This window comes from Asterias amurensis, chromosome 3 (assembly GCF_032118995.1).
Source record: "Asterias amurensis chromosome 3, ASM3211899v1".
Taxonomy (NCBI): Eukaryota; Metazoa; Echinodermata; class Asteroidea; order Forcipulatida; family Asteriidae; genus Asterias; species Asterias amurensis.
In genome coordinates this window covers 4135185-4154479 of record NC_092650.1, presented here as the reverse complement: position 1 = coordinate 4154479, position 19295 = coordinate 4135185, and the positions used below count along the sequence as shown (strand labels likewise).

Genomic DNA, 19295 nt, shown 5'->3' with positions numbered 1-19295 from the left:
AAAACTTTCTACGTGGACTACTTGTACATTAATATTGTTCGTGCTAGTTGACGGCCCAGAATTGAACTCCCCATCATTTCTTAACAGCAAGCAGGCAAGGACAACTCACAATAAATAACGTAGTCACATTTTATGTTTTATGACAGTGTTTGTCAGCTACCGGATAGCTTAATATAGATATTTTTCAAACAAAGAAACTTTGTTCCTCTTGTGCTCGTTCGGTGCCTTCAAGTTTGTCCATCCCTATACGAAAGAACAAAGACTCCCCCCATGTAAGTGTCCAATGATTTGGTAAGCAAAATGACATCGATATTCAGAAATTAGAAACTGGAAATTAAGGGTTAAACGGATCACGCTTAAAAATAGGCATGACATATTTTAGAGTGGTTAAAAAGTGTGTAAATGATTTGGGTTGACCAAGGTTATTTGAATGATTTATTATCGCCTTACCGTACAGACCTTGCCCCCCCCCCCCCCCCCCTGATTTCGCAACTCAGTCTCCACGTCGATCTTCAAGGCCCCCTCAAATAGTTTTACAAATCACTTATTGGACCTCTATTTTAAGGTCGGCACTCCTCGTCCAATCAAATGGGAGTGTTCAAACCACGCCCCTCGTTTAGCAGACGCGATTGGTTGGAAAACAATCAGGCGGTCGTTCACGACGACCGTATAAAAAGGAAGTGCGGCGGAGTCCGGGGCACCTGTTGCGTGGCTAGTTTTTAGCAGACGCTGCACGGTGTAATTCCGCATCCTCTCCCGGGAACTTTCTTGCTCCATCACGCTGCGGAGAAAACAAATCAGCTCTAAGGATCTCAAAGAATTTGTGTTTTCTTAGGGCTCAGCATAGCCCAGATGAGAACCGTCAAAATGCTTCTTCTTATTGCTTTGTTGTCGCTTGGAACGCTCGTGAGCGGTCAGGGTAAGTTTTTGTGCATCTTTTGTATCTTCGGGGATGTTTTGAACTAGCAGTGCACTGTGGGTTTCACAAACGATTATGCAAAATTTTGTACGCATTTGAACGATCTTACAAAATATTAGCACGATTAAGATGCGTTGGTCCAAATTAGTTGGAATTTGTTTTACCGGGAGAGGTGAGAAAGGTTCTATGACCCCCTGGGGAAAAATGTAAATTAATATATCAAGTTTGTGCGTCGTTTGCATCTTTGTGGTGTTTTGAGTTTATTTAGTGCACCTAAGTTTAGGGTTCAGAAGGTAGGTAAAAAATAAGTATGCATTTTTAGATCTTGCAAAAAAAACTGGCGCAATATGCGATGTTCCAATTGGTTGTGATTGTTTTTACTGTGAACGCTGAGAAAGGTTTTATGACCTGTGGAAAATTTATATTTGATTTCAATTTGTAATCCTCAAAGTTGAAATTATTAACAAAAAAACAGTATTTGGCATCAAAATCAAAACGAACAAATTAATTATTCAATTTTTGTCAGGGAGTAAAGGTCCAGTTATGAATCTCTGGCCCTGTCGAGAGCACAGCTTTGGCAAACTTGGGCTTAGGCTTTTCCTTACAGGGCGAATCGGGCAGGCGGAGGCCAAGCGGAGCCCAAACCGTGATTTCGAAAATGGGCCTGACTTGATATGCCACGCCTTAGAGACTTTAAAGTCAGTGGACACTATTGGTAGTTGTCAAAGACTAGCCTTCACAGTTGGGGAATCTCAACATATGCATAAAATAACAAACCTGTGAAATTTGAGCTCAATCGGTCTTCGAACTTGCGAGATAATAATGAAAGAAAAAAAAGTTGTGTGCGTTTAGATGGTTGATTTCGATACCTCAAGTTCTAAATCTGAGGTCTCGAAATCAAATTCAGGGAAAATTACTTCTTTCTCGAAAACTATGGCACTTCAGAGGGAGCCGTTTCTCACAATTTGTTATCCCATCAACCTCTCCCCATTACTCGTCACCAAGAAAGCTAAACATTATTTTGAGTAATTACCAATAGTGTCCACTGCCTTTAAGTTATTAGTGCAACTTGTTACGCCACGCCTTTAGGGTGGGATCTATGGGATCTATAGTTAGTGCAACTTGTTCTTTTAATGCAGGTTATTTTTTTGTCAGAGTCGTTTATGTCAAAAGTTAACGTGCTAGCTAAGAATCGGAGCAGAAAACGTAAATCAAAGATTTTTAGGTTATAATGATAAACTTGAAATCAAGTCGTCGATGTCTGCTGGAAAGTTACTGTGCATGCACTCTAAAAGCTTAAGAGTTGAATCCAACACTTGGAAAAGCTCAGTGAGTGACAACACTTTGAAAGTGTTGGATCCAGCGTTTTGTTGGTTTAATCTCTCATTTTTAATTTTTGATCCAATTCAATAATTTTAAAAGTGTTAATTCAACATTTCTCAAAATAGTTCCTGGAATTGTTGGATCAGCCTTTAAAACGTTAAACTGACACTTAAATTGTTGACTGAGTACTTTAAAATGCAGAATTTAACATATAAAATGCTGGATTCAACACTTTCAAAGTGTTGTCACTCACCGAACTCTTGCAAGTGTTGGATTCAACTCTTTAGTTTTTAGAGTGTGGCAGCAACCACTACTACTGTTTCAGTGCAGTGACTGCGAGAATTACGGCAAACAGCTTCTTGATTTCAAGACTACAGTGCCCCCAGCTCCCATGCAGCCCCAGTCAAACCCATGGTCAAACCAGCTGGGGTTGAGAGCGGGTAGGGGGGGGGGGGGGGACCTGGGGTGTGTGTGTGTGGGGGGGGGGGGGGTGTAGGCCTATGCTTATTGTCAAGTTAGTGATGACCAAAGCATTTTCGTCGGGATAGTATACATGTAGTTATAGATGGCTAAGCTTTGCCTGGTCTGGAGACGGCTCTTTATTTTTTGTATGCGGTTTTGCAATAGTTACACGAAGAAATTTTTGGAATCAAAGTAGTTGATGTAAATTGGTTGATCACGCTCGGGTGGTGCGATCACGAGTTTCGTTTTTAAAAAGAAATTTCGGGTGTAACGGAGAATATTCCGTTACCAGCTAGGAATATTATGTAAAAAGACTATCGTGCGTGCCCATTAACACAACTTTTGAAAACAAAAAGTTGACGTGACGAATACGCGTCTGTGCGTCTGCCTATAGTGCAGTACTCCATGGCGTTCGCATATCTACTAGTAAGTTCCGTATGCATGAGTAAATGTAGTAAGCAATTTTTTAATAGACTCTTTCCATAAAATTACGTAAATTACACATCGCGCGTGCGCACTAACACCATAGTTGGCAAAATGAGGGAAGATCACAACTTATGGAGTGCGTTTTGGCGACCCCATCCAGAAACATTGGTCATCGGTTGAGCGTTTTCGCGTGTTCGGTTGAGCGCAGTGACGATGCTGGTAAACCGTCTTGTTGAGTCGGTTAGGCTTTGGTTGTTGTTGTCGCCAAAACGCACTCCTGGGCCCAATTTCATAGAGCTGCTAAGCACAAAAATTTGCTTAGCATAATTTCTTCCCTGATAAAAACAGGATTACCAGCCAAATTTCCATTTGTTACATAGTGCTTGTTACTGGTATTCAGCTTTTGTTTGCTTATCCTAAAAATCACATGGGAATTTGGTTGGTAAACCTGTTTTTATCAAGGAGGAAATTTCATGCTAAGCAAATTTTTGTGCTTAGCAGCTCTATGAAATTAGGCCCTGGTATAACGCTGATGATGGCATGACGCATGCGCGTTTGTGTGTATGCCTATACACAACTGGGCCCAATTTCACGGCTCTGCTTACCGTAAGCACATAATCGGCGCTTACGGAAGCAGGGAATTCTGTGCTTACGGCAAGCGTATTTCACGGGTTAGCGGCGATTTTGGGCTTCTGCGCGTGTGTACTCCACGTTACTAGGCATTCTACGCTTACAAGTCTAGCGGAGAAATTCGGCGCTTGCACGTAAGCGGGGAATCACGATCGTAAGCGCAGAATTCGGCGGTAAGCAGAGCCATGAAATTGGGCCCTGGTGTTTCCTAATGAATATGCGAGCATGCGTAAATGTAATTAGCACTGTATTTTCGTCGAGTTCATCTTGATACCCAAAAGCTGTCAACAAATTGTCACAACAATTTTAGCCTCAAGTTAATTCAATAATGTGTAATATTTTATTGTTTTAACACAAAACAAATTTGAAGGTAAAATGAAATTAGACCCCAAAGAAACTAATAATACCACGAAGTTGGTATGAGCGTTGGTAGAACCTTGTAAAAAATTAAAATTATGCTCGTGCTTTTCACTCAACAAGCAGAAAACATTGTTCTTTATAAACACAGCCAATAACAAAATAGTGTTTCGCCAGACATAGTTTGTCTCTCTCCATGGTGATCTACTTTCATAATTCTCATAGAACCAGACTGAATTTTGTTTACCAGATTCGATCAATCACACGCCAGCTCACTTAAAGACACTGTACACTATATATTGGTAATTGTCAAAGACCAAGTCTTCTCACTTGTTGTATCTCAACATATTATGCATAAAATAACAAACCTGTGAAAATCCGAGCTCAATAATTGTTTATCGAAGTTGCGAGATAATAATGAAAGAAAAAACACCCTTGTCGCACCAATGGTCACACGAAGTTGTGTGCTTTCATATGCTTGATTTTGAGACCTCAAAATTCTAAACTTGAGGTCTCGAAATCAAATTCGTGGAAAATTACTTGTTTCTCGAAAACTACGTCACTTCAGAGGGAGCCGTTTTTCACAATGTTTTATATTATAACACCCCTTGCAAGTATTCTGCCTGCTCATTGGTTTAGAGCGCGTCACATGACATGTCTTAGTTTTGCCAGACGACGGCCGTGTGATAGAGCGTCGGTTTGCCATGCGCTAGTCCGACAGACTAGCACATGGCGTGCAGTACCCAGACGTCCGTTGCGTATACTGGGATGATAAATTAATAGTCTGTAACCACTTCGGATTGCGCGACACTACATGCAACACAGTAAGTAAAAGTGTTTGCAATCTGTATTCGCGTCGTCCGTGGATTGTAGCATTCAGGTCTGTAACTTAATAATAACAGTACAGTATTTAGAAATGTTTGGGGTGTTATAAAACAAATATTGACTGCTTTTACTCGTGCAATGGTTAAAAACTATGACTCCTTCGGTGATCCCCGGAGCGTTCTATTTTCCCTCGGCTTCGCCTCGGGAAAATAGAACGCTCCGGGGATCACCTCGGGAGTCATAGTTTTAACCATAGCACTCGAAGCAGTCAATATTTGTATACTATCAACCTCTCCCCATTACTCGTTACCAAGTAAGGTTTTATGCTAATAACTATTTTGAATAATTACCAATAGTGTCAACTGCCTTTAAACTCTCCAAAAGGTTTTGAACAATCGGCACACAGTAATCTTTGACAAGTATCGTCTCCATCCTCCATTACTCTGTTTACACCCCGTTACATAAAAAGTGTTTTTCTTCCAGACAATGTTAATTTGGACTTAGTTGTTGAAGACTCAACTACCAGTCTGAGCTGTTGCACCTAAGCCTGAAATTACCCATGAATGTACATGCGTGACCTCTACTATCAAACTGTCAATTAAAGTTGATTTGTGTTCTCTCGTTTGTTACTCTGTAGACCACTTTGTTGCAGGCGGGAAGGAAAACAGTCACAGAAAGGTCATGGGTCAATGATAATCTTTGTTTCGTCACTCACCGGTATAGAGGGGGTTGAGAGATTAGCCAAAAGACAAAAGGTGTAACTGTTTTTGGTTCGAGCTAGCGTTTGTTCTTCAATACTGCAGTGATAATATGGCCTACCACCAAGTAGTATTTCTGTTAGTCTTTGTTCAAGTCGCACCGTGTTCTTCCCCTGATGCCCTTATAGTAATAGAAATTGATGCGCCCAAACTGGACACTTTGGTATCCTAAAACTCGGCACCTAGAAAAATCGGCACCCTAGACTTGAATGTCGTTGAAATGTCAGTCGTGGTGATAGCGCTCTAGATCCGACGCTCTCCGCGATTATCGAGACACTGGCGATATTCTCACGAGTTGATGCCCCCCCCCCACGAGACTATTGCTTGACTACGGTCCCATTTGTGGAGGAATTAGTCGGCAGCCAGCAGCAGCTTCACGCGAGAGATGCGTGATCTCGCGAGAGCAGTATTCGAATCATTACGCCACCACCACGACTCGGGCACGATCACACCGCGACAGTCCACAAGTCTAGCACACACCTAGAAAGCCGGTGTGGCGGTTTCAGTCTTCAGCCGTGTTCAGTTTTCCGGGACTCAGTACATGACAGCATATAACAATGGACTACTTTCGCTTGCTGTGCGCAGGCGTCGGATGACGTAATGTTACCGTATTTGGTCATTCGGAAAACTGAACACGGTGGAAAGTTTAAACTGCCACACCTGTCATTGGGAAATCTTTTCCCTCAAGACTTATGTTTCCCATAAAAAGGAAACAAAAAAATTATATGGGCTGGAGGTGCTCGATTCAAAAGACGGCGCTATCATATCAGAAGAGTTAAACAGCTCGCCGTATGGAGGGGGGGGGGGGGTTGTAGAATCTCCGGCCCTGCATGCAGGGGATTGGCTCTCCCCTGGAGATCCCCTGGTCTTTTTTCGTTCGTGATATCTGGGGTTGTGCTTGCACATCTGGGGGTGCCGCACTTATGCCCAAAGATTTCAATGGAATCAATGATCTCATTGGATAAACGTGCTGTGACGTAAGCTTTCCATCTGTGATATGATTGGTCGGGGTTATGCGTAGAATGTACATGTTGTTTATCAGGTAGGTGCATAATGTTGTGTGTAAGCCTACATTATTATTATCTTTGAGTGAATTTACTGCAAGTCTCCTTAAAATGAATGCGAGGTTAGAATGTACATCTGGCAGCATCCCGTGGTTGCAGTTATCTGTTTTCTGAACCTCAAAATTGACACTGTCGTAGTGCTTTTCAATATTGGGGAATTTTTTCTTCTAATAATCGATTTATAAAAGGGAATCCTTAAAAAGAAAATCAGTTGTTTTTCTTTTTCATGACGGCAATAGACCTTATGCACATGACGTCATTTCAGTAGGGCGCCCTCACCTAGAGGTCAAAAAGAGGTTGTTCATTGGCCAATCATGTGCGCCGCGCGTACAAATCTGTGCGTTTCGATTGTTTCGTCACCGTTCTTCCACTAAGATGGCCGCTGGATGACGTCAATGCATAAGGTCAATGAAGCAAAATTACCGTCCGGTAAGGCCTGGGCCCAATTATATCCACGTGTTTTATTTCAAGCAATATTATTAACCCGCTAATTACACGTGCAACTTGACTCTCGAAATGGAGGGGGCTATACACGGTAGCGGGGGCGTGTGAACAGCTCAACATCTTTTTGCTATTCAACAATATAAGCAGGCTACCGGTCACATGATGGTTTTAATCCATGTGAAATGAAATCTTGGCAAACCTTAAAGTCACCTGGAAGTGGTATCAAAATATGTTTTGATGAGCGGAATGTGAATAAACAGTTATAACTAAGGTTTTAAAAAATCAGTTCTTATGTTTAATACAAACTTAAGAGTAGACCCCGACCCGAGAGGGCGCTGTTCGTGACGTCAATCGAGGCAGACTTTGCCTGTAATGTTTAGAGTAAACACAATTGCAAAGTACATGTACGGACCAAGTCGTGTTTTTTTCCGGCAATGCCGACCAGGTGTATTGCTGCTGAATGCAGAAAAACACTTTTTGAAATGTACCAACTCACGACTTGGACGTACATGAACTTTGCACGTTTTTACTATACGCATTGCAGGCAAAGTCTGCCTCGATTGACGTGACAAAAGGGGTAGGCGGAGTCAGCCCCCCAAACAACTTTATATATTTTTTAAATACATATATCGTGACAAACAATACTAAAAAAATTGTTTTATTGTTCGTAAGCATATACTCTTATGTTTGAAAATAAAAAAATTATATTTCCAGGTGACTTTAATGTGATTGTTGTGTTTGTGTAGTATGGCCCTTTCGAAACCACGGCTTCGGCTCCAGACTCGGCTCCCCAGGCTAGCTCATGACCCCGCGGTTGTTTTGACAGTATTGCTCGGGGCTTCAGACGAGAAAACATAACTTTATGCTGCATGCTGCGCTGCGTCATACGCCCAGCCAGTCAAAGTTTACTTCGATAAAAATTATTTCCCTTCAGTAACGTTCAAAAGGCATGGTGTTTTTTTAGGATTCGAGTCTTTGAAAAGCCCGCTGACGTCTTGCAATGAATACTCTCACAAAAACTAGCTTTAATATTATTATTATGATTTTTTTTTTTTTTTTGGGGGGGGGGTGCTTCTGGTGGTTTAAAATGTTTTCCACTTCGAAAAGAAATGTGATGTCAGCGGGCTTTCACGGCAGCTCATTTTTGGCTGATTACTTTTCCCACCAGCGCAATAATGTGTGGATAATATAAATCACCAACTGGTTTTGATAAACCATGCATTTAACCAATGATGATTCCAAAATACATTATTATCAATAACTCTTTTTCGCGTCGGTGTGTGGCGGTTTCGCGTCGGTGTGTGGCGGTGTATATAGTAGACCTACAGCAGTAAGTCGTGTCTGAATGAAGCAGACGACTTGTGCTTTATCGGAAAAGGGCGCCCTCTTTCATTAAGTGCATTTTGCGTGGCTGACTTGTTTTCAAGTCGTACGCACGGCGGAATTTACAAAAGTGCAAAAAGGTGTTGTTCCTGTGTTGTCTGCGCTCTTTCAACTCAAGTGTCCTGTTTACGTCGTAGGTCTACGTCTTAATGAACATGCTGTTATAACAGGGGTGGATTTCACAAAGAGTTAGGACTAGTCTTATCTCAAGTTAGGACCAGTTACTCGTCCTAACTTAGGACTATCCATGCAAATTGTATATCTCCCAGGACTAGTCATAAGTTAGGACTAGTCCTAACTCTTTGTGAAATCGACCCCAGTACTTGCACGCTCGTGGAAAATTCAGGTAATTCAGATACCAGAGGCCCAAAGAAGAATGTAAATTGTTGACATTACAGTGTTTTACATGTCAGATGTTTATTGTGAACTCGCGCAAACTAAATTAGCCTCTGCTGAGCTTGCAAACTTGGATAGTTATATAATTTACATTGTTTAACCATGGTTAAACCTTTGTGTAGTTATCTACCGTAGTGGTATGTATGTATTTATTCGTCTATTTAGTTCTGTTTTCCTGTTTTGTTCTGTAATCTTGTAACAGGCACATTCGCCACAAGCCTCGGCTTTTACCTTAGTTAAGATGATGCCTCCATGTGATGTGAATGTGGAAATAAATGTTTTATTGATTGATTTATTGATTGATAGACCGATTTATTGTGCACGCAGGTATTAGCCCGTGCAACAGATATGCCGCGCAACAGATATGCCGCGCAAATATAGTGCTGTGAACAATAATTATTTATTTTTTTTACCGGCTTTTGTTTTTCACTAGTGTGAACCATATTAATGAATCAAAAGTCATGCCTGCAACTTCACATTCCACATCATCATCATCACCACTTTTTCTCATAGAATCCTTGAGAATTTACATATGGGTTCTTTCTTAATTAAACCCATTAAAATCTTGGTGTTTCTTAATTTAGACCAAAACTAAAGTCAAAAATGGCGATGTCCACCAGTGACCTTGGCCCAATTTCATGGTTCTGCAGACCTGCTCACCACCGAATTCTGCGCTTACGATCACAATTCCCCGCTTAGGTGCAAGCGCCGAATTTCTGCGCTAGCCTTGTGTATTGTAAGCGTAGAATGCCTAGTAACATGAAGTACGCACACGCAGAAGCTCAAATTTGCCGCTCTCCCGTGAAAAACGCTTGCCGTAAAGTAAGAACAGAATTCCCTGCTTTAGTAAGCGCAGATTCTGTGCTTACGGTAAGCAGAACCATGAAATTGGGCCCAGGAACTTATGCGCCACTCTTATGTATTTATTTTTTTCTGTGGAGTTCATGTTGAGCTTGACAAAATAAATGTAGGGCGCAAACTTCATCCGCCTGTGCACATTTCGCGACTTACCAGAAGATTGGACTTAATTATTAAAGCCGTTGGTTCCGCGTACTAAGTAACACATGAAAAAGAAACGATTGCACTATTCGAAAAAGAGAAGGGGTGTGCCCTGGTGTTCCTGGTTTGATTGGCAGCATATTGTGCCTAACGAAACCCTTCGCCGTCGGGAGGAGGGTAACGTTATCGCAACTAATTGTAAACCTTGGTATGGTGCTTTGTGAAAGGAGCTCAATCACATACCTGTGCGGATATTCGCGCTTTTTAAACACTGTGTATAATCATCCTGGTTTCATTTTCAGGTCGATGTACCTTCTTCAATCCATGTCAGAATGGTGCAACGTGTACCCTTAAGCCAGATGGGATTACCCCTTACTGTGAGTGCCCAACGGACTACCAGGGGGCCAACTGTGAAACAGCCACGCGTGAGTATTGACACTTTATTATTAGGGATTTGTTTTGTCAGTTGTCTGTAATCCAAGTAACTGTTTCAGTTAAATTTATCATTGGTTAATAATCATTGACTGATGACCAGAAACAGTTATTATTAGTTCCAGCTGCGAAAATGCACCCTATGCATCCTGGATGGACGACAAGTAATATTGCCTGACTAGTTGGGCTTCAAATAGTTGCAACATGAAATGTAGAGGTCACTTTTTGTTTAATAAAGGTTTTATGACCTGTCTATACAATTGTGACGTCAAAATTCATTGGCAAGTTAGAACAAGGCTTAAATCTAATAAAAGTTGATAACACAAGGTATTTTGATTTTGCCACCAGGTGATTATATTAGAGAAATTAGTATTTGGATAAAGTTAAGTTAACATTTCATGAGAAACAAGAATTTGGTTTTGATGGCCAACGGACCTGTAAAGTTCGTAGGGTTCAGTATGAATGTAAGGTTGGTTGTATCATCTGTTATTGGCTTTTATACAATGTATACGGGCCCAATATATCTGGGCTGCACCCTGTCTACACCCCTTTTTGTAAACAATAGATTGGAAGTCATGGGCTGCACTTTTTCGTGGGTTCTATAATTGCCTACCAAGGGCCTACCAATAATGTAAAATAAGCAATTCTTAGAAGTTTGAACCAAATTTAGTACAATAATATCACTCAACTTGTCATCTGTTTTTACTTCAGCAACTCCCTGTAACAAGCCAAGCAATCGCTATGTCTTTGGCAAGAAATCAGGTTACTTGAGGTCACCAAATTTTCCGCAAACCTACCCGGATAATCAGGATTGCTCCTACTTCATCGGGACGGCAGACGCCAAGAAGATCGAGTTGACTTTCGAGAACCTTGAGTTTGAGAGAGGCAAGGATGAGTTGGCCATCGGCTCGGGAAGTTCTGCCGACCCTACTAAAGCTCTTCGTGTATTTGATCAGCCACGTTACAACCCAATGCCAGGTCCTGTCGTAATACAAGGCGACCGAGCATGGATGAACTTTTACGCCGATATGAACCGAGGAATGAGTGGATTCAGAGTAGGATTTAGAGTCGGTAAGTTGTTAAGAGACCACATAACCCTTTAGAGACCACAGTGACCGGATTGATAATCTGTTTACTGTTCCCCTTATTCTTTTGAGATCACAGTAGCCAGATTTAGAACTGTAAGCTGTTCCCCTAACCCTTAAGAGACCACAGTGACCAGATTTAGAATCTGTAAACTGTTCCCCTTATAGACTCTTAAAGAGATCACAGTGGCCGGATTTAGAATCTGTAAACTGTTCCCTTAACCCTTTAAAGACCACAGTGACCAGATTTAGAATCTGTAAACTGTTTCCCTTATCCTTTAGTGATCACAGCGATTGCAAGTGGATCTTACCAAAATGCCCAAAGAGGTCTCAATAAAAAAGTCTAGCCTGTAGGTTAAAAGTAATTTTTAAGGGAAATTGTTGATTTTTTTTCTTCAAAATCACTTTTTACAGTTTTCCAGTTTGATTTACCCCCCCCCCTCCTTTTTTAAATTGCAGATGGGGATGAATGTATCGGCAATCCATGCGCTGCAGATGAGACATGTATTGACGGCGAATACACCTACAGCTGCCAAAGTAAGTAGTCTTCACACTGGCAGGAAATCTGTCCCACATTGTTAAGAGAGAAAAGAAAATTTTGAATGTTGAGGGTCTACTTAAAATTAGGTCTGCTTAAAGCTGATTATCCAAAGGGAGGTTTTTGAATTATGCTGCCTGACAGAGAGCTACCAATTTTTGTTGCTGACAATATTAAGAAACTTGATTTTGCTACAGGAAGCTCTGGTGGCTCATTTGGAGGCAATACTGGAGGCTCATTCGGAGGTGGTACTGGAGGCTCATTCGGAGGTGGTACTGGAGGCTCAACAGGAGGTGGTACTGGAGGCTCAACAGAAGGTGGTACTGGAGGCTCAACAGGAGGTGGTACTGGAGGCTCATTTGGAGGTGGAGGCTCATTTGGAGGTGGTACTGGAGGCTCATTTGGAGGTGGTACTGGAGGCTCATTCGGAGGTGGTACTGGGGGCTCAACAGGTGGTGGTACTGGAGGCTCATCTGGAGGTGGAGGCTCAACAGGAGGTGGTACTGGAGGCTCAACAGGTGGTGGTACTAGAGAATCATTTGGAGGTGGAGGCTCATTCGGAGGTGGTACTGGAGGCTCATCAGGAGGTGGTACTGGAGGCTCATTTGGAGGTGGTACTGGAGGCTCATTTGGAGGTGGTGGCTCAACGGGAAGTGGTACTGGAGGCTCGTTTGGAGGTGGAGGCTCAACGGGAGGTGGTACTGGAGGCTCATTTGGAGGTGGAGGCTCAACAGGAGGTGGTACTGGAGGTTCAACGGGAGGTGGTACTGGAGGCTCAACGGGAGGTGGTACTGGAGGCTCATTTGGAGGTGGTACTGGAGGCTCATTTGGAGGTGGAGGCTCAACGGGAGGTGGTACTGGAGGTGGAACAAGAGGTGATGGCCTGTCGGGGGGTGGTGCTGGAGGCTCATTTGGAGGTGGAGGCTCAACGGGAGGTGGTACTGGAGGTGGAACAAGAGGTGATGGCCTGTCGGGGGGTGGTGCTGGAGGCTCATTTGGAGGTGGAGGCTCAACGGGAGGTGGAGGCTCAACGGGAGGTGGAGGCTCAGCGGGAGGTGGTACTGGAGGTGGAACCAGAGGTGATGGCCTGTCGGGGGGTGGTGCTGGAGGCGCAGTGGGAGGTGGTGGTGGCGCAAATGCTGTCCCTGGTAGGTTTAACAGCTTCAAATGGAAATTGTGGCATTAAATTATGCCTATAAATATTAATTTTACTTACATTGTGTAAAACACACCCACACTTCTACTGATTCTTCAACTTTTATTTTTTCCCCAAACATTGTTTACAGCCAAGCTTATTTCTTAAATTGGTGGGAGTAGTTTTATAAGCTGGTTTTGTTTTTGGTTTTTAACTTATTACGTTATAAAGATTGACAATATGTTTCGTGTGTGTGTCTAAATTTGCAAGCTATAGCTCTTCATACATCGTGAACACTGTACATTACTTGACCTTCCCATTAGCCCAAATCTAAGAATTCTACTCGACGTTTATACTGTAACTGGTCTTAACTCAAGATAAGGCTAGTCCTAACTCCATGTGAAATCCACCCCTGGACCCACTGTGTTTGACATTTTTTTCCAGGCGGAGTCAACAACGACATGTGGGGTTGCCAGATCGATGAGGAATTGTACGACCACGGCTACGAATGGGACCTGAGCAAGTGCTCCCACTGCTCTTGCAGTAATGGGACTGCCCGCTGCACATTTGATACCTGCCCAGTGGTAAGGTGCCGCGTTGGGATCCAGGCCGCGAGTGAATGCTGTCGGGTGTGCCCCCGTAAGTATCTCATTCTTGACAGTTCTGCAATGATATTATAAGTTATATTCCACGAAAGGGAGTGTGATAACAAATTTAATACCTGCAAGCAAACTTCAAGCAGTGCTTGTGACAATCAGCATTTGACGCAACAGCGCCACTTTCGGATTTTCATTATTTAGCTGTGTGTTTTGCATATAGCTTATAAAAGCGTAATAAGCGGAGTTAGAAAACACAAAAAAACATCCCTTGTGAGACCCTGTTTCTTTATTTTCTCCTTGCTTGACCGCAATAGCCGAGAGATTCATCCCGACCGCCACCAACTACGAGTGGGCAGCTGGCTCCGGTGCCATTGTGAGCCGGATTAACAATGAGATGACTCTGAATGTGGACATTGACTACGATGTGGGACGCAGTTCCAAGGCCCTCTATGGCAAGAACCTGTGGAAGATGACCGCCTACACCAAGATAAAGGCCGAGAGCGGCGGAGGTCGCATCAACGTGGTGGATCAGCTTCTGGAGAAGAGGAAAGCCAACAAGAAGATCACGTAAGTCTTTGAGAGGAAAGAGAAAGCCGCTCAGAAAAACTATATTTTTGGAAATAGATTTAGAATTAATTTTTTTTATTGATGACCGCATCAGAAATATACAGAAATTTGGTTTCCATTGGGACGTATGAATAAAACAATTATTAGTTAAAAAACGATGATTTCCGAGACCGTAATGCAGAGACGTCTACAGTTTGCTGGTCACTGTGTACGCACAGCTGATCAACCCATATCGTACCTGATCTTCTGGAATTCTCCTGGTGGACATCCAAATCGCGGCAGGAGGAAAATGAGCTACACAGACACCATCACTAAAGACACAAATCTCAATCAAAATGGGAACCAACAACTCATGGGAGATAAACACTTACTCCCAACATCTGTAAGAAAGTGGTTGGTCACAGGGTGCCTTTGGTTATGGAACAAACTCCCTCTAGAAATCGGCAAGTTTGACTCAATCATGCCATTCAAAAAAACTGTTGAAAACTGGGACTGCTCAGAGCTCATTAATTTGTTTATTGTTAATTCTCGGCGCCTTGATCTAGTGTGTAGGATATTTGCGCGTTATAAGAACTTTGTATTATTATGGGTAACTCTTACTCTCAATAATAGAGAAGTTTTGTAAGTTTAAAAGAAAGTATTGACCTAAAAATTTACACAACTTTGTGCAGTTCTTTTGGTCACGAAAATTGTATGTAATTGTTACACTTTGCCAGTGATGGAAGTGCCCTCAACTTCAAAAAGCTGAAGTACAACTTAGATCTGACTGACAGGAATTGCGAGGACGTCAAAGAAGTATGTGTGGAGTTCTCCAAAGGAGACAGACCCGTTAAAGATTTCGACATGACCCCAGAGCCTACTACAGCCGTTCTTATCAGCTGCAAACCAATCCCATGTAAGAGCAGATTTTTGTTTGTGTCCATGCCCCATAAATTCACTATCGAAAAGAAACCTTCAACAATCATCGTTCTTTGCAACACGATATTAATGCAAGTATACACAGGTTGGTTTCCTCCATGTTTGGAACATGTGTTTATTTTTTAAGCAGAGGACGATCGTGAGTTTCCTCTTATAGAAATTAACATTGACGTAATTTTGTTGATGATGGCACCATACCAATGTGTTTTAAGCACTGTATACTTGCCATATTCTGGGGAGAAAAAAAACACACAGGCTAATCACTAGGATAAAAATAAATACTTTGGCGAGCATGCAGTAAGGCTTTCCTCAGTTTATAATATGAATAATTTTGATTGGTTTTGTTTAACGATACACAGGTCCAGCCCCTCCAAAGAAACTAACGTGTTCTGATGACAAGGGGAATGAGTACCAAGATGGGGAGGAGTGGAGCCCAGACTCCTGCACCAGCTGCACTTGCCACACTGGCCTCTCCGACTGTATTACGGAGGAGTGCCCGGCCTTAGACTGTGTGGAGACCATACCGGTCGAGGGTGAATGCTGCGGGACTTGCTTAGGTAGGTAGTACACATAGTTCTCCTTTCATAACAGAATGGCGTGTTGTTGCCTAGTGGTTAAGAACATCAGACTTGAGCTTTGGTGTTTCTGATCAGCAGTGTTGGTTTGAGTCACGGTCGTGTAGTTTGTGCCCTCGAGTTAGATGCTTAACCATGATTGCTTCGTTGTTCAGATGGGACATAAAGCCGCAGGTCCGTGTGTTGTGTAATGCACCTAAAAGAACCCAGTGCACCTATCAAAAAGAGTTTGGGTTTGACCCGGTGTTCCTGGTTTGATTGGCTGCACATTGTGCAACAGCACCTTGTAAACCATTACATTGTGCTATTCAAAATGAGTAGGTCTCGTACTTCAAACGTAGTCCCACCTACCTTGCAGGAAAATACTGTATGTTAAAGCGCCTTGAGCGTCACTGAGTGACGGATATGAGCACTTTATAATAATCCACTACTATTATGTTTATTGTTATTATTGTAGTGAATGTTCCTTATGAAGCCATCCCTAAAGCATTAACATGCCTAATTTAACGCGATGTATTTTACTTTTCTTGGCTCATTTTTCAGTTGCGGAAATGGGAGCATGTATTTATGATGGTGTGAGTAGGGCCAGTGGTTCTACCTGGCCTGCCAGCGACTGCGTTGACTGCCACTGTGAAATGGGTAGCATCACGTGTGAGTTCTTCGGCTGTACCTGTCCAGGTGAGAAATAATTTCAAATTGGATCTTTTACTTTTATTTTTTTATTTTTTTATTTTTTTATTTATACATTTATTTTTTTAAATAATTCAGTTTATTGTTATTATTTTTATTTATTTTTTGTTTTCCCCCCATCGAATTGAGATATTAAAAAAACTAATGAATATAGTGAATTGATGTTTTGTTTTATCATGTGGAAGGGGATGAAATTAATATTTGTGGCAAGGTTCATAAAAAAAAACGCTTGAGAACTTTGCAAAATGCGCGGTCCTTCATCAGGTTCATCTGGTCATCAACCTGGCTTAAAGATTTTTATTAAGAGATCGTCTTGGAATCATTGAAATAAAACTTTCCTATTTCCTCCCCAGTGCCCCCAGAAAACAAGGACTGTGGCGGCTACAAGGATGGCGAGACGTGGTACCAGACCAACTGCCTCAAGTGTACTTGCACCGAGCAGGAGATCGAATGCGCTGCTGACGTCTGTGAACCCCTCGAATGCGTCGAGACTGTGCAAGGAGAGACTGACTGCTGCCCAAGATGCAAGGGTAGGGTTAAATTTCTCTGTAACTTTTGTTTTTTTAGGGGGGGGCGTTGAATTTGAACCAACTCCCTCTCGGTTAGCGTGCCGGCGCTCTACCGACTCATTTATCTACGCATGTGGAAAGCGCTATACAAATGTTATTTATTATTGTTGTTATTATTATATTATCTGTTTTTTTATGGGAATATAATGGCTGGCATGGATAACTAGTTTTGAAATTTTTATTTTGTATCCTGTCAACAGGATATGGGGGGGGGGGGCAATATCTGCTATTTTATGGGATTAATATGGTTGGATGGATAACTAGTTTTGGAAAACTGTCTGTATTCTGTCACCACTTTTTCACTTGTTTTGATCTAAATGAGGTTTTTACAATGTCTGCTATTTTGTGGGGATTGTTTGGGTGGCGAGGATAACTAGTTTGGGAAGAATATCTGTATCCTGCCACCACTTTTTCATAATAAATTAGAATCTATGACGGTACTCCTTTAAATAAGTTACAAAGTGGTGGTAGGATATAGAAATCTTTCCTCTAGTTCATAAACCGCTTGCCTCTTGCCCTGATTCGAATCCCAGCTAAGGTCATTATTTGAGTTGTATTTTGCATTGGTTCTCTTCTGTGACATAAGGTTTTTCTTCTCATCCCTAAGTTGTTGATCTTAATTTGCGTGTCGTTGCCGAGCGGTTAAGAGCACTGGACTCGATCACACTCTGGTATTTCTGATCAGCAGAGTGTTGGTTTGAGTCCCGGGTGTGACACATATATGTCTTTAAAGCAAGAAAACCTAAACCATTATTGCTGCGTCCTTCGGATGGAAAATAAAGCCATTGGTCTTGTGTATTGTGAAATGTGCATAAAAGCTTCACTTTTCAGTTCACTTATCACACTAAGAGAACGCTGTCCAACATACACCTTGCTGGTAAATACTGTATGTTAAAGTGCCTTTAGCGTCACTGAGTGATGGATAATGCGTTCTATATAGACCATGTGACCTTTGGTTACTATAAGTGTGACCTTGTACATTCTTTGAGTATTCTGGCAGGCACACTAACTGCACAGGTCATATGGGAAAGTTTACATTTTGTGTGATAAATTCCACATAAATCCAAGAATTATGAAAGTAAAAGTTGGACAAGTTTTTAGATGTGCCCCCTTTAATCATATCAAAAGTTGATAAGAATTAGACAGTGCAATCACCATAAAATACATGTATAAGATTTTATGTTTTCTTCCATTAGGCTGTGTACAAGTCGTGCCTGTAGGAAGTCCAGGCTCTATTGTCTTTTGTAAACATGTGATGTTATAGGTCACATCGTCTATAAGAAGCCACTATTATTTTTATTACTATTATCTTCTTATTACCAGACGACCCAGCCGTAGAGCCACTGCCGTGCGTCCAGGGTGAGAACTCTTACTACCATGGCCAGACATGGAAGCTGAACGACTGCATCGATTGCTCATGTAGCAATGGATTCACCAGCTGTGCCAAGACGGAATGCATCCCAGTGGAGGAGTGCGAGGGAGGTGTGGAGCCCACAATCAGGGAAGGAGAGTGCTGTGTGGTCTGCCCAGGTAAGATCTCCCCGGATAAGAGCACTGCCATCGATTTCACAAAACGCTAAGATTAATCTTATCTCGAGTAACTCCTAACTTAGGATTAATCTTAAGGTTTATATGCTGCAGTGCAGGGCTGGGACTCGTACTATGTCTTAAGATTAATCCTAAGTTAAGAAGAGTTTTGTTAAATCAACGGCTGGACTGTAGCAGTATGTCGTTAGCAGACTTACTCAAATGTAATGTTTACATGTATTTCTCATCATGCATCACCTTATGACATGGCGGCACACATGTAAGTCACTATTTGTGTATCATCTTGAATAAAGCTAAACTAGCCTCCTATACAAGAAGTTGCTACCTTCTTTACATGGTGTCAGAGGTGGGATGATTCTGTTCCGTAGAGTGTGGGTTCCAATCCCGGTCATGACATTTGTGTCCTTGAGCAAGATCGGCAGTGTCATGGCCGAGCGGTTAAGAGCACCGGATTCAAGCACTGGTGTTTGATCAGCAGGGTGTGGGTTCAGATCCAGGTCGTGACACTTGCTACATAAAATTGGGGAGGTAGTGCTTTCTGCTCTACCGGCCAGGCTTCGAATTGATGATACCCAAGCCTACATTCGTATGGACTGTAAAAGGGGTAACCCTGTTTCAGCCCTAGGAGTAGGGGGCAATGGCCTCTGGAAAAA

At 42.2% G+C, this 19295-nt stretch overlaps 1 protein-coding gene across 3 annotated transcripts in view; it reads left to right on the top strand.

Annotated features, from left to right (window-relative positions):
* Positions 1–717: 717 nt before the first annotated feature.
* LOC139934471 (uncharacterized) overlaps positions 718–19295 on the top strand; it is a 75060-nt gene continuing 56482 nt past the window's right edge. For 2 of the 3 annotated variants that reach the window (XM_071928718.1, XM_071928717.1), the window contains exons 1-12: positions 718–919; positions 10289–10411; positions 11130–11489; positions 11963–12040; positions 12239–13189; positions 13621–13815; positions 14090–14342; positions 15059–15237; positions 15620–15817; positions 16379–16513; positions 16879–17055; positions 18418–18624. In XM_071928718.1, coding sequence (XP_071784819.1) covers positions 853–919; positions 10289–10411; positions 11130–11489; positions 11963–12040; positions 12239–13189; positions 13621–13815; positions 14090–14342; positions 15059–15237; positions 15620–15817; positions 16379–16513; positions 16879–17055; positions 18418–18624 — 2923 coding nt within the window. In that variant the 5' untranslated portion in view covers positions 718–852. The remainder of the gene's footprint in view (positions 920–10288; positions 10412–11129; positions 11490–11962; positions 12041–12238; positions 13190–13620; positions 13816–14089; positions 14343–15058; positions 15238–15619; positions 15818–16378; positions 16514–16878; positions 17056–18417; positions 18625–19295) is intronic. The other variant, XM_071928719.1, reaches the window with a different exon arrangement.